The following is a 23,392-nucleotide window of genomic DNA, read 5'->3' on the forward strand; positions in this document are numbered from 1 at the left end:
ACGCGTAACACCAACAAATTGACTAGCTTTTGATTGCATTCAAAAATGAATGCACTCCTTGGATCACATGAACTTTGTACCTTAGTAAAAGACCCCGCAAAAAGTGTGAATATATGACGGTGAAAAAGGACCATCCCTATTTGCTGGACAGGGATGTGCTCTTCACTTTGATACTTAGAGCTATAATAGCTCCTCATTTCAAACGAATAGCAATCAAATTTTAATTATCCCTTCAGCTTCCATATGCATGTGTGTCAAATATTGTCCAAGGTTTGAGTGATCACTAATCTGCATCATGTCACTCTCATTATAGGGCTCCCGAATTTTGCACGCAATATTTTACGGGCATCAGTGGCAGTTTCCAATCTTACGCTTATGCCAGTGAAGTGCTTTTGCACGATCAACGTTACCGAACTTGCTTCCGAAGAGAGCAAGGTAAGTTAATCGGTTACATTAATGACCTAACAGTAGCAAGGTGGTATAAAAAAGGTCCAAGAATGGACAAAGTGACCTTTTGAGTAATGTGCCTTCTACATACTATGACTCTCCATCTTTCCAGGCTATTGTAACACGGATTTCTCAACCACTACCATGGACTCCTTTAAATTGTTGAACGGAGGTATCGCCGACCAAGCCAAAACGGTAGGTGTTCTGGATTGGATGATCTCCGAAAGTTATCAAGAAAATTGTAATTCAAATACATGTATACGTTCTTATTCTGGTCCATATTATTCCCTTCAGAGTGAATGCACCGTCGCGTTCGTTTCGTTAGGACTGACGGCTCCTCCAAGTGCGATGATCTGTGGAGAACGTTTTGACACCGAGGATGGCAGCATCCTGAACGGATTGGTCAGAGGTAGGATTCTAGGCATTTACAGATGCCACCAAGCTGGGATTGATTCGTCTATTTAAAAACAACAATGATATTTCCGATTGACATCAAAGATTGGGCAAATCTTCAGATTGCTTCTGAAAGGATGACGTTAATAAGCACCAAAGGACAAGCGTTTGAAATGACCCTTATTTCTTGTTTTGCAGCTCGTGTGGAACCTTTCTTTTTGGACACGTTTTCGGCCGAGGCCACCGCAGATGAGATGGGATATGACCTGACCTTCCGTCAATCACCTTGCTCATAATCATCATGTTTCTCGAAACTAGTATCTAGTTGCATTGTATTTCAAAGTGTTGTCAATAGATTTTTTTCATTCCGATTTCATTGCCTTGTTTCTTTCTTTGTATTGGGCTGCGCGTTGATTGGGGCGAAGAAAAAGGATGTCTTCAACTATTTTCAACTTCAATTGACTTCCCTGGCAAACCATGTTTTTGGGCAAGCAACATGTTGACTTCTATGTTACCAAATTGGAGGTGCTGTGTCTCAAAACCTTTGTTTATGGTCCCTAGCAACTTTTCCATGACTTGATTTCGAAGATTTCGTGGAAGAGTATTGGAAAGCAAGGATTGGATGCGAAAAAAGCCTTACCGAAACATTCCTTTCCAAAATTTGCAAGTCAATCAAAAAATGAGGGATGAAAACGAAACCATTAATTCCTCTTTGCCCTCGTCCCTACAATGAACTGTGAACCGACTTCCCGACAAACCGGCCTGCTCTTAACCAGAGCAAATGCGGCCCACTTTTCGAAATATACGGTATCTATGAATAACTTGAGAAATGAGAAACTTGGATCTCTTCAATTAAAGACTGATTATTTTTTCCTCATTCACTGGTAAAAAGAATAGTTTCAAAATTCAAAGTATTGCCAAAAACTTATGTAGTTGGCCAAGAGCAGGCCAATAATTCTAATTTTATATTCAATGATTCCTACATAACTTTGATCACAAATACCCTATGCTTGATTTTGGGCCCAAATTTGGCCAAGTTTACATATTCGGTAAAATCTGGAGATCCTATAATGTGCTCATTTTGAATGAATGGAAACGTTCAGGGATAGGAAATTGTCCACTCCTTACTACATAGAAGTCCGTGGATCAGCACAAGAAACTGTGTCGACAAGATGGTTGTGGACGATTGGATTGAGATCAAATATGTAATGCTACCCCGAAACAACTGATGTGAGCACAATACTACATAACACAGGCTGTATGTTTCAAATATCAGAATAAGACCCTTGTCAGTTGAACTGTGAGTGTATTGCATTCACATTTGAGCCGTTACTCTTGATGAATCGTTACTTATACGGCCCAGTCATTGTGGAACATATTTCGAACTGGAGCGGCAAGCAACATCACCTCAAAAAAGACACGATTATCAAGATGGGTTTAAAGTTATTTCTTTATTCTTCGTTCTATAGTGTTGTCAATAATTTTTTTCATCACAAAAGCAACGCTCTGTATAACAGAGCCAAGAAATTGAGTGCAAACCTTTCGGTTCAAATCAACAAGGAACTTGTCTATAGTCTAGACTAAAGCCCACAATTCCACCAGGAGCCATCATCAGCTCGTTCTTGGCTGGGTCGGCCTTGGCAGTGAACTCATCACCTCCGGTAGAAACACCAAGAATAAAGGGCACGGATGTGGCTGAAAAAAAGATCCGTAAAATGATGATTCCAAGCAATGACTCGTTTTGACGTTTCCAAGTCCCAATCGGTATCTTTTAATGAACTTACAGCAAACTGAAGTTGGCACAGTGGATCCATCAATGACGCTAAAAATTCGACCGCAAATAAGTTGCTTCCCAATCTCGGTGGGATCTGCCACAGGGAATTCCTCAGCCAATGGGATCTACAAGCGAACAAAGTTAAGTTCCGGAACAAAGTCCCAAAAAGGAATAAAAAAGACAAGTTCCTTACGGCCAAATAGTCTACGCCACAATCGTTGTCAAAAACAGTGTCGGTTCCTTTACTGAAATTCAAAAAATTTTGGTTACTTGGAATGCTTCATTCGCAAGAAACAGCATTATAGTGATGTCATAAGCAATGATTAAACTTTGAGAGTGATCTAGAAATCCTATTGTCATTACATTAAATCAAAAACCATACTTGATTGTAATCCTTAAGGTTAAAAATGGGATTTACATATCCTGCCAAAAATTGGATCTCAACAACACTCTGATGGTCAAAATTAAGAATTGATGTGAATGCAGCATATGAGTATCTTTTCTTGATTAACACTAACGACACTTACTCCAATCCAAAGGACGACTAAAATTAAGAAAAAAATGTGTGTTTTTTTAAATGAACAATGAATCCAAAAGCACAATTCAGATATTTGAGAATCACCTGGTCCTCGGGAGTGGCAGGATCAACCACAATGGATGGAACATAGCAAATGGCACAAGCGCCTGGTTGACGTCGGATGCAGACATTATAGCCTTGTCTAGACAAATGAGTCGCTGCAATAGAGGAAGAATTGATACGGTGAGAAAGCTGTCTTAAGTTTTGTTATCAACTGTATTGGCATGCAACTCACTTTGCGCTCCCACCGTTGTCGAGGTCGTGGGAAAGTTATAACTATAATGAATGTAATCAGGGAATTAATTCATAACTTGAACAGTTTCAATTATGTTATGCCGTTTTCTTTATCTTGGTAACCCTTTTGGAAAGAAGTAGTACGCATTAGATTTGTTGAAATCGTGGTTCAAGTCATTGTTGAATTCCAAGAAACCCCTCAATTTTCGTTTGAAGCAAACACATTTGCCCGAAAATCCGATACTTCAGCACACTGCTCCTGAATTGCTTACCTGGAAATACGCCCAGTTGCTTCTGGGAAGTATTGAAGACATCCAATTGGACCTTAAAAAATGAGTTCATAACTGCAGAGTCCTATGTATTTAAACACAAAGGAAGAAAAACAAAGATTCACTAAATGTTAAGGATAAATTACCGGCAACGTTTTCCTCTCCGCACTTGTATTGCGTGACTGCAACAAAGAAATGGTTGTACTACTGTGCGTGAGAAATAAGTCGAGAAAAATTCTTACCCTTGATGTCCCATTCTCTATTCATCGAAACACCTCCGCCCAAAATAAAGGACAATTCATCGCATAAATCGCTGGGCTCATAAATCACTGAATTGTAAAAAAGAGAAAGCATCCAACATTAAAGACAATTGGTTCGTCATATATGCAACAATATTCAGTCACTCACTGTGTTGACCCGTGTTGAATCCACAAATCTCGCCAGGAGAAGCACCTTCACCCAATGCTACTTGAAAAGAATCCGTGAGGCAATCACCAATGGCATCTCCCACATCCAATAATCCAGTATCAGAGGTAGTTCCAACTTGAGGACCGGCAATACTGAAGGTCTAAAACAGGCGGTCAAACTTGAGGTGACTCCCAATTCTGCAGCTAGATCTGTGACAAAAAGCCCTTACCATAAAGTCAAGACGAACCCGACAAATGTCATCGTGCGCTTTGCAAATGGTGTACTGACATGGATTAGGTATCATCATGTTGACACCATTTGGCTGAGACAAATAGGTGCAATTAGTAGAGGATGTTCCACCACACGCAAGCGACACTAAAAAAATTGAATGTCCCGTCAAATGGGCTTGCAAACCTTTTGCTAACGCGTTAAAGTCACCATCATGCCAGGCAAATAATTGAAGTAATGTTTGTAAAACCTAAAGTTTTTGTTTACAAGCTCAACTACTTAAGAACTCTCACGGTGTGTACGATGGACTAAATGAAGCAATCGTTTAAAGCCAAAGCCAAAGGATAATAATTGGCCAAGTGACAAGTTCTGACTTGAATTGGTATGTTAATCAGCAATAAAGTAAAAGTGATGAATGATGAACTAATCCTTACTTATGCAGCAAACTCCATATCCATTGGCACATGTGCCTGAGCTTTCACCACCTACAAAACGAGAAAGAAAACGGATTTGCGTGCTACTGCTGAAGACATATCAATACCAAATGAATTTGAAAAGGTCACCTAAGTTGGTACACTCGGCACTTGAAAAGCATGTTCCATTCCTATTTCCATCTCCAGGGCAAGGATCATGCTAAAAAGGAAGCGCAATCACTTAGAATCCAAACAATAGACTAAACTCAACATTCGCATTAGAATCAGTCCTTTACCTTGAACCTGATTACTTGGAATATTGACAAGGCTAAAATGGACGAAAAATGTAGTGATTAACGGGCCATGATCAATACAGTCAACATTGGAACAATCAGGCTTGGACGAACGATCACCTTTGCCCGATCTGGAGGTGCCATTCGTTTCAGGGACAAGATGGTCGGGTTCAATGGCAGAGACCAGGACCAGAACTTGGACAACAAAAATGGAGGCTCCTAAACTGAGCATGATATCACTAAAAAGAAGAAGAAACTGGCCAAGTTAAGAAATCTCAAAACTAAAGGAGATTCCCTACATAACCTAGAATAACTACTACCTTGACCGAGAGACTTCAAAAGAGCAACTACCAATCGGTCCATAAAGCAGAGGAACTTGAGCAGGCCGGGAACGTGGAAAATGTGGACGCGTGGGTCAGATCTATGACACAAGGGTATGTTTTCAAACCATCTTGGCTCCTTGTTCTTGCCTTTGCGCACATGACGCCGGGGATGACTATCCACCTGGACAGCTCATCTATCGTTAAGTTTAAGTAGCCTCAGTATTTTAATGGCCTATGACGTGTTAGTGCTTGGAGCACAGACCCAAAACGGACCAATGTCCCACTCTGCAAGCCAAATTTGTTTGAAAGACCAATGGCCGAACGAGGAAAGATCAAAACAGAGGTCAAATAAGGGGAGCTTCTTGGAAGTTTGGGGGCAACGGCCTGTCCACTCAACAAGTTTTGAAACTTGTTTTTGGGTCCCTCACGTAGAAAAACAACGGCATTCCCATACCACAAGCAATGCTTTGGTATGCAGGTGCATTCACTTCTTGCTTATCTTAATTTACAAAATTACTAGGGACTCTAAAATTGATGGCAGGAGTAATCTTAGTGATGGTAGCACGTAGATCCCATAGGATGCATTGCGAGGCCAGCAAACTTGATCGCTCTTTTGTTATTGATTGACCTGAATCAGCTTATCTTACGATCAAAGAACGCGCATGTTTCTTCACACTTATATTATGTCACATCTTTGGTTGTTAGTTGATTTTTTTTGTAACTGCGAAACGCTGAGTGTAAAACACTGGGACCTATATCAATAATGTTATGTCTATGCCGTCAAACTGCACTTGAGCACTTACAGTGATTCCATAGGGTTATTTGCTTTGCCATTTCCATACGACATAATGTCGAAAGATGCAATTCTTATGACGTCAAATAAATAAGCCAATGTTTCAGAAAAGTATGAAAGCTCGCATCGTTGGCGTTATAGTTGGTTAATCCACGAAAAGAGATTGGTTCGAACTCCGATTTGACTGTTGGGCCAATCTTTCTTGCGATTTAATTTGAACGGCAGAATTTTATTTCTGATAATCATCTTTATTGCTCGGCCAGGAATAAACCTAATTGGATGTCAGTTTTCCTTGTCTTTATCTTGCTGGTTGCTCGTCCCAGGGCTTTGTTGCAGATTTTTGTTTGGATTGCCAGTCGAGGCGATAAAGTTTTACTTGAAATTTTAGAAGATTCATGATTCTGAAGAAAAATCTAAAGAAGTTGATATGATCTGTGGAATTTGTCTGAGGGTCTTTATTTTTTACTGCAATGTAGGAAAAAATGGACATGCACACAGATTTGATTTGTACGTTTGAACACGCGCATTTAGGTAGAACGACAAACAAAACCTTGTTCTCGACCATGTCGATTTGAACCAAACCAAGTACTCAAAGCTTGTTGCTCTTACTTTCAGTACAAGTTCGGCTGAATAATTCTTCGATCAACAGTCTCTAAATACGTACCTTGGATAAATCAGATCATTTGGATAGAAAAAGGTACAATCCTCTTCACAATTTGAGATGGTTTCTGGCGGCCACCATTCCATTTTTTTCTCATCCGATTCCTTTCATTGTTTCTTATTCGCATTTCTTTAGAGACGGATGATGATGCTACGTCTGAGGTAAAAACTTCAAATTCTAAGACTGGGAGGTATAAATGAAAAACAAAATGTAGTCAGACTTGGGTGAGAGGTTCAATTTTGATTGTTTTTCTGTCATCATGACACATGCAACCCAATTTTATGCAAGAAGCCCATAATTTTTCGTCTTTCCTTGGTGAGACTCACATCGGGTCAATGTCTTCTCTTAATAAATGCCTAAACCGAGTGCACCCGCGCATTATCACTGGATTTTTGCCGTTGAAAGTCCAAACAACGCAATTATTGAAAGCACCTCATTTATTTATATGTCTAAATCTCATCATGATCCTGATTTCGTAACAAAGACTCCATTATCAAATTGAGATTAAAAAAGATCTTAGTTCATTCATCAAGTGGTGAGGAGGTCAGATACATCGTATACGAATGCAGCATTGTTCCGAGCGGTCATTAATACATCTTTCACAATCAAAGAGCGCCCGGAGGGGTTCCATTTTAATGGACAAATTTCTGATTCACCTGTCTAAAGCCAAATATTTTTAGTGCCAAAGAAGCGTCTACCTTTACTCTCCGCGCTGCTTTCAAGAAATTCTAAAAACCTGTTTGGAGAATAGTCTTCTTTCCTGACCATTCACCCAAGTCTACTCTCTCTCTCTCGTCTCTATCTGAGAAGAGGGTAATGGCAAGGCGAGAAACCTTGATTGATGGAAGACACTTGGACAAAGATTCTTATCAGGTGCTAGATGTTTGTGCAACTTCATTAGTTTAGTAACGATAATCAACTTTGATATTCGTAGGAAAAATATTGGATTTGTCTTCATTGACAATTTGCCTGTATTTTCAGCGGTTTAGTCTTCTCGTAGACCTCTTGGGCAGCCAAAAAGTGCCTCTCTGGCGTGCCACATAAAAAAACCTTTGCTTATCTGGCGCTGTAGCTAGACACCAAAGTTTGGTCTCAGATTTTTTAAGATAGAAATCACTACCTTTTTTCCTTTTATTAGCACTATTTTTTATGGAGATCAACTGACTTAGTTTACAAAAAAAAAGATTGAAGGCAACTTGACGTTGAACGCACATATGGTAACATAATATATTGAATCATTTTTATTGATCAATGTTCCCTTTCTAACCAAGATAAGCAATTAATAAACCCGCCATTTCACTTCATTTAAAAAACAACAAAATCTTTATTTCTCCAAACTCCTGTTCATAGTAACTATGCAAGGATCGCCTCTTGGCTTTAGATTGAGATTGGACGTTCTTCCCATGATTCTATAAACGAGATTGTGCTGGAGTTGCCATATTTGATATCTATACTCACAAGGAGTGTAGCTTCTTTCCCTAAAATTACTATTATCATTGCCCACAGCCCTATAGTCGTAATTTAAGTCAATCCTGGTTATCCTGGGGGCATATTCATAAGGTTAGAAGCTCGAAATTTTCCTTTTCAGTATGGCTTCAAATTGAGACTGGTTGTTCTTCCTATGATTCTGCAAAGGAGAATTTAGATGGAACCGGGGTTTCTTATATGTAAACTCACAAGGAGTATATAAGTTACTTGCCTATAATTGCCATTTTCATATGTGACGAACCAATCACGATTCATGGAGCTTCAAAGTGAAGGCAGATTAATATGGCCCACCCCGTATTTTCAACTTCACCCCTGTCACTCAATTAAAAGAGGAGGAAGGCGGCAAAATGGGAATGCTTTGAACGGAAAAGGTGACAAATCCAACGTGTTGCCAAGATACTCATTTATTCAAGTTGAGCTCTTTAGTGCACACAAGCAGAAAAGTGTTTGAAAATCATATGTTTACGTTCCACTAAAAATATTTAGATCGAAGCTTTAGTGACATGGTGTACTTACAATTTATGGATATTTTGGATTGAGGGCAAAAAAGATTGGTGGTCCAAAAGCTGAAACTTCAGCTAATCTTGAAATGAAATCGGTATCGTATCAAAATTTACAACCCTGCCCCACTGTGGGTTGTGGGGATTACAGGGCTCGTTCTGACCCTAACAGTATACTGCAAGAAAGTTGGAAAGGAGATCGATAAATCTTTCCCGGGTACTGTAAGCAATAAATGCTAGATGAAAGCTTCTTGAGTCCAATTTTCTAATTCAAAAAGGTTTCAAATGAACATTGCTGAATGCCATTTCTTCATATCAGCTTAAAATGAAGCCAAGTAATGGCTTCCATTTTATCCTAAGAAATGCATTATTGAAATTGACAATTAACATTATTTATGAACATGGTTGTGAAACGAGAAAATCCTGTTGAATTAATATTCCAATGTTTCTATATATGATCAATAATCTCGTTCACAAAACAAAGTTCGAGCTCTCAACAGGTAAAGATCCATCTTTCCAATTGTCATGGACCTTTTTGACCACGTTTCCCACCCTTGTCAAGAGTGGCCACCTTCTTAGAGAATACACACGTAGCATATTAATATTAGTGGTAAGCAAATAAGTAAATAGAGTCTAAATGATATGTTTCAAACGTGTCAGGAACAACAGATCTTGCCATATCATTCGATCGCAGAAAACTCCGTTTTCTGGCCATACAATTCGAAAATAACGATCTTCATAGACTCACGTTTTTCCTCAAAGCTTCTTTACTTTCGACCTCAGGTGAAAACGACACGAAAAACAAGTGAAACTATTGGCTGAGGGTATACTCTAGATCTCCGAGAAGGATCAGTACTTTTAGAGCCATCGGTCAGTCGATGGCCAAAGGCAAAAACAAAGACAAAACAAAAACAAAGAAACATGAATTTTCAAGAAAGCTTCAATTTGAAACACGGATCAGGCACAGAGCAATTCGAAGTTAAGGGCCCCACATATCGGACATCTTGTGAATCAAATGCTTTGTCAGTACTTCAGGTCAACAACCTGTTTTTGTACACCTCGCAATAACTTTTGAAGGCTCTTGAGCGTCCTGAGTTCGAAACTTTCTGTCACTCTCGAATTTGCAAACCTGTCTTCTTGTAGAGACCGTCTGGAGTGTTCACCCTCTTAAGGCTAGAAAACGAATACTTTATCACCTCCAACGAGTCATTAACTGACTTTTTTGAAAGCTTTAAGAACCCTTTGCAGTGCAGACAAGCTCTTTTGAGAGACAAGCAAGAATGAAACCCTCAGCATGGACAAATGTTAGGAAAGCACCTTCGTCTAGAATAGGCCTTTGTATTTTCTCGAGAACGTTCGCACATCCAAATTCTTTTAACCAAGATGGCATCCCTACATCGAAACAAAAGATTGTCTTGTTGTGTTAGAGAAATTTCAGATATTTTCTGACAACTCAAAAAATTAATGAATGTCAAACCAGGGAAACTATTTCAAATCCGAGTTTCTCTACATTTCTTTACACATACCGAACCCTTGGTATGCAGTCATTTGTTCTATCTCTCAATGGAAAAATCGTTTCAATTCTAGGTAGCATAGTTTGTTCCAGTGTATGTGGGCATTTATTTTTTTCAAGACAGGGAATCAAGAGAAACCAGTCTGGTCCTTTTGTGCTGCAGTTAAAAAAATAGTACTTCATGGGAAAACTCACTTTTTCAGTATCAATGACCATGTTTTTGTTCGTCGTGATTTCACCTCGTTTCTTTTGATGCATTGTTCTGAAATCTAAGGAATAAACAAGTAGGTATGCACGTCTGATAGTCCTTGAGTTCAGTCGATTTGATAAGTGCTAAGTCTGTCCGAAGGGTCAAAGTGCATAATGAAAAATACACGAGGAAAACTGGAGTTACGGAAAATTGGCTGTTCAAGTACCATATTGTCCTTTTTGGAAGTACGGGTAAGTGTATGAATATGTCTTCTGAAGCAAACTTGTTGCTCTTGATTCCCTGGTTTTAAAGATTATCCGCAATTTACTTCTTCGGCTTGTCTTGTCAAATTTTTACCTGGAGTAAGAATGTTTTATTGTGTTCGGATTAGTTTTTACGATCGGCTCCAAAAACAGACCCATTTTGAGGAAAACCGGCTTTGGACTGACAATGGAGATAATGTCCAATTTGTATGCTTCAGCTCTTCCATGACTATCCAACCATGAATTTGAGATGAGTGCCTGAGGGGTGAAATCAAACTCTAAACCAAGCGATTGAACCACGAGTGACCTGAATTGAGGGCTCCCCATAGGTACATACTACAGACCGGTTTTTTTTTGAGAGGTGAGGATTATATTTTGCTTTTGGATAGGTAGAGTGTCACGTGGGTTCCTCCGTTTTTGAGCACCCCGGAGGACATGCCCGTACCCCAGAGCTTGTCTGGGTTGGAAAAAGTAGGCCCTCTAGTCAAAAGTCGAATTATAGATTATTCGAGAGTCTTCTCCTGATTTTAAAACGCACCGAGAAGCAATCTATTCCCATTTTGAGTGAGAAATCCCTTATGACAGACTGGTTTAAAAGCTAATTCAAAATCACGCTCATTTACCAAAACCCTCGTCCCTGCTACCAATTCCTCGAATTCGAACTTGTTGGAATTTGTTTCGAGGTCAAAAATTAGCACCCTCCATGGACAAACGATCCGTTATCTGACACGAAATATGTGAACATTCCAGACGGATGGGAACGTGAACCGAGGAGCTACAGAGGACTCAATTTTCGTGGTCAACTATTTATGGCTCTTTTAATGCGATTGCCTTTGGTCGTTTTTCAGAAAATTGGGTCATCCCTCAGATTACCTATTTGAGAACTCTTAGTCAAATAATAAGTCATTTTCAAGGTATTTTTATTTGACTCGTTGACTAGATAGCGCATTATGCTAATGAGTCTGTTGAGACTGGTGGGTCAAGCAATTAGTCTAGATAAGCAATTAGATTAACCTTTTGTATAGTCACAGATCAAGATGCTTTAGAAGCCATCAGAGACTTGAGACTCTCGCGCTCTCCTGGCCCGGATGGAGTGACATCTCAGTTTCTGATGAGATGCTCACAGGCCCTTGCCCTTGTTTTCTCGTACTTGATGGGTTGGATTTTGGATCAGGGCAATGCTCCTTCCTCGTTGAAGTTGGCTCGAGTTACCCCGATTGGAAATAAGCCGCTCCCCTTTCTGTTTGAAAAGTGATCATTTTCCAATTTCGGCAGCACTTACTTCAAGCAATTGACGCAAAGTCAAATAAACGAAAGTAAATTCAATTGTTTATTCCAAAGTGTTGTCAACATAAGTTTTATTTGTCACAAATGACGAGTAATGTCTGATGGTCTTAATAGACCAAACGTTATTTGGAAACACTTTCTTGATGCAAGAAGACGACATTTCTCTTGTAAAAAGCATCTCTCGATAGATGAAGCTCGACAGCTTGAGGTTTAACACGGTACTTGTCGGTAATCCAAACTGAATCCCACGATTCCTCCAGGGAAGTTTATCATTTCATTGTTCTTTCCTTTATCCACTTCATTTTGAGTGGTCACGTAATGGATTTGAAATGGCAAGTGGCTTGCTGAAATAACGAGAGAACAACCCAATCAGCATTGGCCCCCAAGTATTGAGCTAACAGCATTCAAAGTATGGTTGGGTAAATAATTTGAGAGGATTCCTTAAACGAAACTCTTTGGACAATCATGAATTTTTTCAAACACAGACTTACAACAAACGGAAGCAGGAACCGTTGCAGCAGTGTCAACATTAAAAGCACGTCCACAAAAGAGCTGTATGCCAGGACCACCTTCAATGGCGTCGACAGTCTCTCCGAACGGAATCTGAAAAAAGAAACGCCAATTGATTACTAACCGAATCATTTTTTTGTAGCCATATACCACCAGATTGTTTCTTACCTGAATGTAGTCGTCTCGGCACTCCGTATCAACTGCAGCATCCTCTCCTTTGCTGAAATGGCATTATGGATTATGTTTAAGTATAGTCAGTACGTGTATGCAAGATTATTCAACCCAATTATTTCAATCTGTTGCAGTAGGACCTCCTGGCATGGGAGGGGTTTCCGGTTCGATTCGCCTCCACGACCTTTCTCATGTAAACTTTTAGACGCTAACCACACCCATAGGCGGAGAACCAATCTGACACCGACTTTGACAGTGCCTATCGGAGCTATATACAGATCGTGGGGTGGCGAGGTTCACCCCTTCAACCCTGGCACCTCAAATTTAGAAAACATGTTTTTACGATGCCAGACTTTGTCCAGTTTTATTCAACGATCAAGTTATTGATTTTTTAAGAAAATATATATATATGCAACGAATGCACCACCAACTTTCGCAATCATTTCCTGAAAACTGTTGTTAAAGAAGTAAAGTTTCAGAGTTGTTGATGACTGATTCTAAAAGCTACATTTTTGCTGAACTTACTTTTACTTTATCTCAAGAATTAACAGCTCCTTTGGGATCATATCAATACTAAAAGCTAAAACTAGCCGTAAAGAATTGAGAGAAGTTTGTATGTTAAAAAAATACAGAAACCTAGCATATGACGTCAAAGAAAGGAAAGTCTAGTACTTAATCATTCAAAGCCAGTAATTTAGCATCCACGATCATAGATTACTATCAACTGCAGTTCTAAATATCCTTGGGCACAACCCCTAATGTAATATTAATCAGCAAAACCTGGAATTGCAGATTCCATTTTTTTGAGATTATGCCAGTCACTTCGAACTTAATATATCTTGAAACTATCAATTACATTTCACAACTACAATATTTCACAAATAAGCAAAGGTTGAATGCCAGAGGCAATGAAAAGCCCAATATTTAGAACCTTTCCCAAGTAATCAAACGCATATGCTATGTTTAGTACTTACAATACAAGAGAGACATCTTTTTATATCCGGGGTGTCTGTCTGGTTGTTCTTGTGCGAACTTCATTTCATGTTCTCAATACCAAATTCAAACTGAGGTTTATCCTTTATGGTTTTATCATTTTAAAACTAAGTGTTTCTTGGGCCCAAATTAGACACAAGCGTTTAATGTTAATATGGCATCTTAGGTCCGTTATTCTTCACTAGAGGGTATTTAAAAAAAAGACATGGTAACATTTATAAATTCCCTCCAAAGAAAATACAAAAAGTTTTAAAAAGTAGGAGCCACATACTTGAGTCCAAAAGAGGCCTGAAAAGTTAAGTGTGAATAATTTGTAGAAAAATTGACAATAACTTATTTGTATATCTACCAATACTTACTTGATCGTCGGCTGCTTCAACAAGAGGAATGATGGCCGGAATGTAACAAATGGCGCACATGCCAGCTTCTCGGCGAATGCACATCGAATAGGTTTGTCGAGACAAGTGGGTAGCTATTGACAATACGGGCAAAATCGCATTTCTTAATACATTCCAAGCATGTTCACAATAACCAAGATAAACTCACTGTTTTCGTCAACAGTAGTGGAAGTAGTTGGGAAGTTGTAAGAGGAGATTCGGCCCATTGGATTTGAAAAATATTGCAGACACCCCAAAGGACCAGCGACATCCTCCTCACCACATTTATATTGGGTCACTGCAAGAGGAAACAGTGTCGGTTTCATTAGGAGTGCTTGGGTAAATAACTGCATTTCCGATGGTTACCTTTGATGTCCCAATTCCTGGCTTGTCCTCCACCACCAAGTACAAAGTCCAGAGAGGAGCACGGAGACGCCATGTCATAGATCACTGCAAAAATTGAGGCCATGTTGAAATGGACGCGCAACATTGGGCTTGAAAGTGTATTGGATGGAACTCACTGTGTTGACCGTTATTGAAGCCGCAAATGTCTGGAGGCGATTTGGCTCTTGGGTTCTTGACGGAGAATGTGTCTGTGATACAATCACCAATGGCGTTACCACTATCTTCAATCCCACTTTCTGTGGTTCCAATCACAGGTCCAACAAGGGTGTGTTGCTAAAAGCAAAAAATATATGTTTATGTTGATATTATGTGGAAGCAATCTCCTGTAGGCTTTCATCAACAAATCAGTGACATTTCCAAATGGCCAATCAAGAACATTAGTTGTCAAGATCTTATTAGTGTGCAGCGATCGTGCACATAATTGTGGCTTTGGATCAAGTTCCATGCTGTTAAATCCGTCAACGATCATTTACTTTAAACAATGCTATTGAATTTGTCAAAACTAATGATATAGAAAAAGCCAAAACTTTAAATCTAGACCTAAATGTTTAAATTATTCATATTACAATATGTTGTCGATTGGATAAGAATCATTTTATTTTTAAGCATTAAATACGAACTACTAGGGGTCCGATCGCTCGTTTACTAGTAGCCATAAAAGATAAAATGGTTCGGAATGGTTAAATCTCGTTGGACTTTGTAACAGAGCATAACAGAAAGAACGCAAAATAATGATGCCCTTCCCGAATAACTTACAACCAATTCATAAATAGCTATGAACATACAGGCTAACCTTCAAAAACAATTGTTCCGCTCAATATCGGCGCACGTCTGGTCTTCGCATGTAGCGATCATTATTCATTCGGACGGACTCGAGATCGTTCTTAAAGATCAGAGTCCAATCTTTTAAAGCGATGGAATCAGGTGCAGATTCCAAAGAGATCGTACCTTAACACAAAAATCGGATCTTCTCTCAATCCAAAATTCACTTCTTGGATTTAAAAACCTGGGCTCTGATTGCTATTCGTACGATTGTACCCACCCTCATTTCAGCTATTCTGCACCGAGAGCCCCGGTCAACAATAAATGAATTACTATCATTTGTTCAATGTTTGCCTTGAAAGAAGCTGAGGAGCTTGGTGAAGGGAACTCAAACTTGAGGATGATACCATACCAGCAAACCATTTGACAACGCCACTCCGATTCAGGTATTTTAGTTCAACCGTATTCGATTGATGAATCTTTTACCATGATGACATCTGGACTAAGGGGCATGACAAAAACCAAGATAAACAGCCACGAATATATTCATCGTCAGCGAAAGCCAAGCGCATATAAAACCCCTGATCTGCTAGGACACAGTGTATCAAGTTACCTAATACTTTTGTTCTTCAATTTGCCCTCTCGGTATTCGGCAATTTCAGATTCAAGCTCCCTCTATTGCTAAGAGGGACACGAGAAAAGATAGATTTTCGAAAATATTGTCCTTGATTGTGCTAGTTCCAGTCCCTAGGGCAAGGATTTTCAAATTAGGGCCCAAAAACCGAACCAGAAAATTTTATTTTGCTTTTCTATCTCTCAATTCCAAAATTGGAAGCCACACCTTGAAAACGACCAACTTCAGATTCCGCCATAGGAACCCGCATTATGATGGAGTGATTTCAACATGACTAATCAGTGCTAAGGATTTTCTCCAGAGAATTGATTGTAAACGGATTTCTTGCATTGTCTTGGTGGTTCGACTGCCTTCTTTCAAGCCTCAATAATGGCTACGAGTCAACTGCTTTGCAAATCATGAAATCGTTTTGTTCAATCAGAATACTGGCGAAAGGTGCCTGAACCAATGAGGTCGAATATAAACAACGGTTTGCTTGTTTGTAATATCGCAAGCGAAATATATATTCCGTGATGGGGTGGTCTTTCCGCAACAAGACACGTGCCTGAATAGAAGAAGGTTCTGCCATTGCTGACATTTGGATAATGAAAACAACACCACTCAACGGGTCTCTTCCATTGCGGATCTTAGAATACAAGGGCAAATTTGACTACCACTATCAAGCTAGAGTCAACACAGCATTGCAAAAGAATAGTTAAATTTACCCACAAACTTATTGAAATATGGGCTGTGTACGAGCTTCCCGCCAAATCGGCCTGTTCTTGGTCATAACGACTTTGAGCCACTTTTCGAACTAAAGTAATCAAATGTAAAATTAGATCTCTTGAATTAAAGACAGGTCTTTTTTACATCATTGGTTTGTAAAGTGGTTCGCTTGAGAGTTATATTGTCAAAAGCTTATGTAGCTGACCAAAAGCAGGCCGAAAATTCGAATTTTGTGTAGTGTTTACCGCATAACTTTGGACAAATCTCCTGAGTTCCCTCAGCATAGTTTTGGGCTCAAACTTGGCCACATTCATCTGTTCAACAAGATCTTGTGGTCGTGTTATGTGCTCATGTGGAACAAAGTCTTCCGTTCGCACTGCACATCTCTAGAGGTCCGTGATTTACCATACATAAACTTTGAGAGACCAGAAAACCATGTTCATGTTATTCAAAGCTATCATTCAGCCTCATCCATCTAGAGTATACCTCTGACATTTGGGCACTTATTAACGGATGGGCCATATAAATCTGCCGCTTTAGTGGCGGCAGATTGAAATGGCTCATGCTAATTCTCCAAAAGATCGAGAAAGTCCAAAGCAAAATATTAATTGGAAGGGAAAATGATCATATTGGTATAGATCAAAAACCCCAATAAATCGTCTCTTACGTTAGAGAGTGATTAAAGTGCATTGGCATTGGGTCAGCCTTATGTTTTTGAATGAAGCGGGATAGGAGATTCCATCGCTCGATCATCCATGTTCATGACCCCCAATGATTTTTCTACGGATCAGACCCAATCGAAGTTCAGATCAAGCAATTAAAAGGATAGCCTTATATCTCTATTCTTCTGGACTAACTCCAATTCCTACTGGTTGCAAATCTGAGAACTGAATATGGGCAAAAATGAGAGGGCGATCTTGTGGTCTTCTTGAAGTGGCCATGCTCGACATTGATAATCTAGTGAATGGCGTCCAATGAAGAATAACATAACTTGGTTATGAATCACTTGATTTCTGTCTTTGAACCCTCAATGATTTAGAGTAGAATGATAAACAAAGATAATAAGATCATAAACAAATTATGAAAGCATGTCAAGTGATTTGCTGATTTGAAAGAGTTTCGCACCCTGCATTTCAATTCGTTCGCTTGGTATTGTAGTAGTTCTTGTTAACCTTGCAATTATAGTGCCTCAATCAATCTAAATGGATGTTTGGTGGCCTAAAACTATTGCTGCCAATTATTGGGGCAAAGCCAAAATGGTTCATTATGATAAAATTTTGATTAGATTTGTACCAATCCTCATTCTCCAAATGTCTAACTCGAGGCAAAGCTTTCAGGTTACTCGACGTCTAGTGCCAATGACCAATCAAAAATGACTTGTTGCCCTTTTTTATTGTTTAGGAAAGACGAGTATCGGCCAATGAACTTCCCAAAACTATGTAAGTGTTTACGAAGGTGAATAGCTAATATTGATGCAATGTTTTGTACATCTTCTTGTTGCATTTTCAACTTTCAAAGCTTGTAGTTAATTGGAAAATGAGTAAAGAAAAACAGGAAGAAATGCCGCGAAAAAATAAGATATTTAAAGACAAGTTATTTAGCCCATAATTCATTATGGAAACATTTGAAAAAGATAAATCAATGTTTTGAGTCAGGTGGGAGAAGATACAAAAAAAAATTTCAATCGAGATAATCAAGAAGAGCCCTAATAATTGACCCATTTCTCAAAAATTTGTCAATGCAAGACGGACAGTAATGGAAGTCTATCTCTCGGGATGACGGTCAAAATACCATTTAAAACGTGTTTGGAGCCCATTTCCACTAGACAAAATGCAGACATGGATCCCAGGATGCCAGTTTGGCAGCCATTTTGCCGTTCATACAGAATGATCAATATCATTATTGCGAGAGAAGCAGCTCATTATATATGCATGTTCTTCCATACTTAATATTTGTTGTCATGGTTAAAGTGGGCCCCATCTTAAATTAATATTGCTTCATTGTGAGAAAATTGTTGTCTTGGTAAAAGTTGTGTTGAATCATTATAGTTTCAACTTTTTGACTCCTGCCTATTATTTGACACATTGATTTATCATCTAATTCATGAACCAATTTTAGGCTACTGAATCAGGTTAGCTCTGAAGCGTAAAAAATAATCTAGATTTTAAGCCAAGAATAAAATCTAACTACATTTGTATTAAGTACCTGTTTCCTAACTCATCCTGCGGAAAAACGCCATACCTAGTGGTTGTCAATATACATGTACATATTTCAACGTAATTCTTGAATCTGACTATTATGTACCGATCAAAAGTAGAACAAATGGACGCTTCTTAAAAATGACGTTACTTAAAACATATTAATATCGCTTTTATAAACAACACAAGATAAAAACACCAGGTTTCTCAGAAAAGAGGGATAGGCACATCTGTCAACGAAAAGTAGGGATGTCAAGGACCAGACAACTGAACTAGGAAGTTTCCGAAACCAATCAAAAGGTGGGAAAAGTGAAGGTAGCCTTGAAGGCATTATGACGCAATTATATTTCCCCCACATACAAAAGGCATTTCACTTTCAGAAGAACCCTACAGACGTTGATTTAAGACGACATTGGAGCGGAGTCTCACATAAGAACTCCACGGCACTTAATCACAAATATGACTGCAAAAAGTGTCCAAGGGCGTTGCAGGAGAATCCTGAACTTTTTAAGGAATCCACTTAGTGAAAAAGTGTTGTCTATTATCCATAAAAGGATTTTCATGGTTGGGGTAACGATCGACATGACCCAGGCCAAACGATGTTACAAAAAAAGTTAATCACAAATTCTGCATAAAGGATCATGTTGGGACATGTTTTCGTGGATCGTCTCGCGCCATGGCAACGTGTGCCTTCCCGATCTTTATGGATAGGAACAAAAGGCTGAATTCTCACGAACATTTTAGATGGTAGGTTCCTCATTGGGCAAAAGGCGATTTGGGAGACACTTGAGTGTTCACACTAGATGGGACTCTTTGCGTCAATCCACTCAACAGTACCTGAGAGACAATTTTCCTGCTTTCTGAACCAAAAACGCCAGGCACACGTCCTCCCCCGATGTGATTTGAGTCGATGTGCGAACTTTGCCTCCAAACTCACATGGAGGCTAAGGCATTATTTACAAAGCCCCAGAGTCACGTCAAGGGGATGTGACACAGAGTGCAGTCCTCAGACTACGTGATGAGGCCGAAAGCCTATTCTTCGCTTAAGATGAGGATTGAGGTCGTTATTGAAGTTAGCGGAGAAAAAGTAAGTGAATGAAATTTGTACCATCAATATGTCAATGAGATATGATTTAGATCAATTGTACAAATGGTGCCTTATCATCTGAATCATATTTAGAAGCGAACTGTTAAAGATGTGAAGATGGGTAGGTCTCTTATACGTAGAGCAATAAAAAAGTTTGGCAAGGTTCCACTTCAAACATGCTATTTAGCATATATTCATCCACACAACAGAACTCGTGTCATCTTACTTTTCTTCAACGCTCTTATTGCTTAGGTATTACTTGACTGGTTGGGTTATTCCGTTATCCTTGAGCGAAGTAAAGTCACAAGTTTAATGCGCAAATGACGAGGCTATTAACCGACAAAGACAAATCAAGCCTTGCAGATTTGATTCCCAGTGGGTAAACAAATGTTGATTGACGTACGTGCTAATCGGACCTAACATATCAAAAACAACTTCACTAACTGTGAACCAATTTATTTGAACCTATTCTAAGCATTTGTTTGGCAACTAGCGCTTACAAAAATGATATGATATTGCACGCCTAACGTGATAGGAAGATTGTAGTATTAGACATAATTACCAGAAAATCCAGTCGAATTCGGCAGACATCAGGTGCACATTTACATATCTCATATTGGCATTCCATCACGCTACCAGGACTCATACTTTCTGTCAAATAAGTGCAGTTGTCAGAAGACGAACCGCCGCAAGATAAACTCACTAAAGGAAAGAGAAACATGTGAAAGATACGCGGGAAAGGTTTTACTTTGATGTTCGTGGTACTTATGCAACAGACGCCAAATCCATTGGCACAGGTGCCGGAGGGAGAGCCACCTAAAATGAAAACGAATTCACGTGAGCACTGAATGACCTATCATTCGATCCACTTACTTCGTCGAGAACATTCATCAACAGTGTAGCATGTTCCCATACGACCCGAAGAACCTCCGGGGTTACAAGCATCGTTCTACAAAAGAATGGACGAGTGCATTTATTCATGGTTTTAATGTCAAAGCCCTGTGCTTCAGTAGAACTTGACGCTAAATGGGATGGTGACTATGCTTGATACCTTAAACTTAACGACTTCAAAAAGAGAAAGTGCTAAAACAAAAGATGGAGAAATGTTATTCTAATGTGGTATATGAAGCATAATGTCGAATGACACCAGTTGAAAATATTCAACGAACTTACCTCGACCACTTCTGGATTGGGATGTGACATTGGCTGTATCTAAGGATACAGTTGATCTGACTAAAACAGAGACAACTAAAACAAATACAGTCCCGGAAGAGAGCATGGTTCCACGAAATTTGGAACACCTAAAAACAGAAACAAGTTACCATAAACCAAAGACACTTTTTTAACAATGCCTCCTATCTAAATACCAACCTTGATACTCAAAGCTCTGAAGAAGACTGACGTGAGGGACCAAGAATTTTGCTTAAGCGCGCCCGTTGCGTTGCCGATCCATTTTCCAACGACGAACGGAACTGGAAATCGATGACTCCACACCTGGAGAGCGAACTTCTTGGCGTCTCTCGACGGGATCGTGGGCAGAACGAAGTTAAAGTCTAAGGTACCAGTCAAAGTACTACTAGGGATGGCCGAACTTGATTTCTGAGGAGTTGAGAGTCACCGAGAATATCAAATAATAGTAGAAATGGAAGAAAGAAAAGGAGTGTTTGTGTAAGATGGAGACCACTCCCACACCATGTCGTGGTTAGTATAGGAATAAATATAGGGGACGTCTTTAGAGATTGGGTTGTTTAAAGATATTGAAAGGATGTTGGACGAAAGTGCGTGCAAGAATGTAAATTTAGACCATTCTTTACGAGAAAACTTTCAACCCAATTGTGAAACAAATTTTCTTATCGGTAAACGAGTGGGAATCATCTCATTCCGAGAAAACGTAAGGTTTAATCTAGAACATCTTCAAAATACTTTTGAAGTAAAAGTCTTGAACGTCCATTCAGTTTAGTCTTAGTCATTTGTCAGCTCGCTTCGTTATGGACAGGTTTTGATTTTGGATTAAGGTTAGATTATCGCTTCGTGGGCCCCAAGCTGGGATTCTCGTTTTGCCTGAGGTTCAGCGCTTTTACGGCCATAAAAGTATTTTTGGGTAGACTGATCGGAGAGAGAGATATTTAAACACGTCACGGACAGGGAAAATCAAAATTGATGGGACTTGAAAACCACTTGCTATACGAATAATGGATGACCTGCCAGGGTCGTTTTCAACTTGTGATGTATTTCATCGACAGCATTAACCTGGAGCACAAGCTGGGAGAGAAATATCTACCTTGGATTTTTATTTTCTGTTGGACACGAGAATAAAATTTTGATGATGTGCTGAGAATTATGCCTGCAGCTAAGCTGCGTGACAAATCTTGAGCAAAGCCTCAGCCCCCACATTAGATGATGATAATTTGGACAAAGTAATAGCGGACAGTGTCACTGATGTGATTTGGTTCCTGGTTGCTATAATAAGAACAGTAAATCATATAACAAGTTTCATATTCAGTGTCCATGAGTATCAATAAAGATGAAATAAGGTATACAGAGCTAGTGTCGTAATACCAGTTACCGAAATAGCAAATAACCAAATTAGTCTGATTCGCTCGTTTCTCCAAGGCAATTCTAATTCGATTTTATTCATTTCTAAAATGATGAAATTAGAAAGACAAATCTTAGATGACCCTCACCATTGAAATTGTTATTTCTTGTCGGTTGTCACTCTCGGCCGTTCTGTCAATGACATTCCATATTTGGACTTTCCATGCCTAAACCCAAACCCTTTGGGGTGTTTGACGGTTTCCTTTGGGAGTGTTGTTTATGCCAGTTTAGTCCATTTGAGTGTTTTTAAACGATGTGTTTCCAATGAAACATGTTGGGTCAGGGAATTTGGCCTTCACGGGCCTCAGGAAGTTTTACGAGGCTGTCTTCTAAAACCCTGTCGTGTGGGCAATTGACAATAGAGGTTCAGTGAAAATAGTTTAGTGAGTTCCGTTGATGTTTTTCTTCATTAATCGAACAGAACAGTGTTCTTTAGATTTTATTGATATATTGGGACATTGAAGCGGGAAAGGAAGAAGACGTCATCTTCAAATTTTGAGAGGTCACTCGTACTTTTGGGGGTTAATAGTGCTTTGTTAAAGGATTGAATTTGTGTTACTAAAGTTGGCTCACGTTGTGCCAATTTTTAGAGGGGGAGATAAGTCGCTTCCCAGTAACTACCGTATAGGCCGATTTCTCTCACTTCGAATATTGCGAAGGTGTTTGAGAAGATCATGGAGTTCAAACTTGTTGAAATTCTTGAAGTCCCTGAAGCCCTTTCTCCTAGCCAGTACAGGTTCCGAGCACAGTTTAGCACGATAACCAAAACGATTGAGCATTTAGAGCAGGTTAGAGGACTCTAGAGCAGGTCATTGAGGGACTGGAAAGGGCCAAGGTCCTTGATAAAGTAGATCATGGCCATTGAACTCTGTACAAGTCGATTGTTCAGCCGCATCTTGAA

The 23,392-nt window shown here is 39.3% G+C and overlaps 3 protein-coding genes across 6 annotated transcripts in view; 1 reads left to right on the forward strand and 2 right to left on the reverse strand.

The window, feature by feature from the left end:
• LOC131886884 (uncharacterized) overlaps positions 1 to 1,232 on the forward strand; it is a 3,698-nt gene extending 2,466 nt beyond the window's left edge. For both annotated transcript variants that reach the window (XM_059235335.1, XM_059235336.1), the window contains 4 exons: positions 314 to 435; positions 560 to 642; positions 742 to 856; positions 1,039 to 1,232. In XM_059235335.1, coding sequence (XP_059091318.1) covers positions 314 to 435; positions 560 to 642; positions 742 to 856; positions 1,039 to 1,136 — 418 coding nt within the window. In that variant the 3' untranslated portion in view covers positions 1,137 to 1,232. The remainder of the gene's footprint in view (positions 1 to 313; positions 436 to 559; positions 643 to 741; positions 857 to 1,038) is intronic.
• A 1,046-nt stretch (positions 1,233 to 2,278) lies between these two features.
• Positions 2,279 to 5,458, reverse strand: LOC131886736 (uncharacterized). Its single transcript, XM_059235135.1, has 16 exons — positions 5,357 to 5,458; positions 5,157 to 5,275; positions 5,040 to 5,071; positions 4,894 to 4,963; positions 4,765 to 4,815; positions 4,332 to 4,477; positions 4,103 to 4,262; positions 3,937 to 4,023; positions 3,841 to 3,876; positions 3,698 to 3,749; positions 3,427 to 3,467; positions 3,237 to 3,349; positions 3,142 to 3,158; positions 2,808 to 2,859; positions 2,625 to 2,739; positions 2,279 to 2,535 (listed from the first exon to the last, which is right to left on the reverse strand). Exons 2-16 carry the CDS (start codon positions 5,266 to 5,268, stop codon positions 2,393 to 2,395), a joined length of 1,227 nt encoding a protein of 408 aa, XP_059091118.1. The 5' UTR covers positions 5,269 to 5,275; positions 5,357 to 5,458; the 3' UTR covers positions 2,279 to 2,392.
• A 6,616-nt stretch (positions 5,459 to 12,074) lies between these two features.
• LOC131886586 (uncharacterized) lies at positions 12,075 to 22,849 on the reverse strand. Of its 3 annotated transcripts, XM_059234958.1 has the most exons (15): positions 22,581 to 22,849; positions 21,268 to 21,495; positions 21,070 to 21,197; positions 20,948 to 20,979; positions 20,770 to 20,845; positions 20,662 to 20,712; positions 20,459 to 20,598; positions 14,627 to 14,783; positions 14,472 to 14,555; positions 14,275 to 14,403; positions 14,088 to 14,200; positions 14,000 to 14,016; positions 12,733 to 12,784; positions 12,546 to 12,657; positions 12,075 to 12,398 (listed from the first exon to the last, which is right to left on the reverse strand). In XM_059234958.1, exons 3-15 carry the CDS (start codon positions 21,173 to 21,175, stop codon positions 12,265 to 12,267), a joined length of 1,203 nt encoding a protein of 400 aa, XP_059090941.1. In that variant the 5' UTR covers positions 21,176 to 21,197; positions 21,268 to 21,495; positions 22,581 to 22,849; the 3' UTR covers positions 12,075 to 12,264. The 3 variants fall into 3 exon arrangements, with proteins under 3 accessions (XP_059090941.1, XP_059090942.1, XP_059090943.1); XM_059234959.1 differs by lacking the exon at positions 22,581 to 22,849 and having other exon boundaries at positions 21,268 to 21,606; XM_059234960.1 differs by lacking the exons at positions 21,268 to 21,495; positions 22,581 to 22,849 and having other exon boundaries at positions 21,070 to 21,239.
• Between the last annotated feature and the right edge of the window lie 543 nt (positions 22,850 to 23,392).

The sequence above is a fragment of the Tigriopus californicus genome, chromosome 9, assembly GCF_007210705.1.
Source record: "Tigriopus californicus strain San Diego chromosome 9, Tcal_SD_v2.1, whole genome shotgun sequence".
Taxonomy (NCBI): Eukaryota; Metazoa; Arthropoda; class Copepoda; order Harpacticoida; family Harpacticidae; genus Tigriopus; species Tigriopus californicus.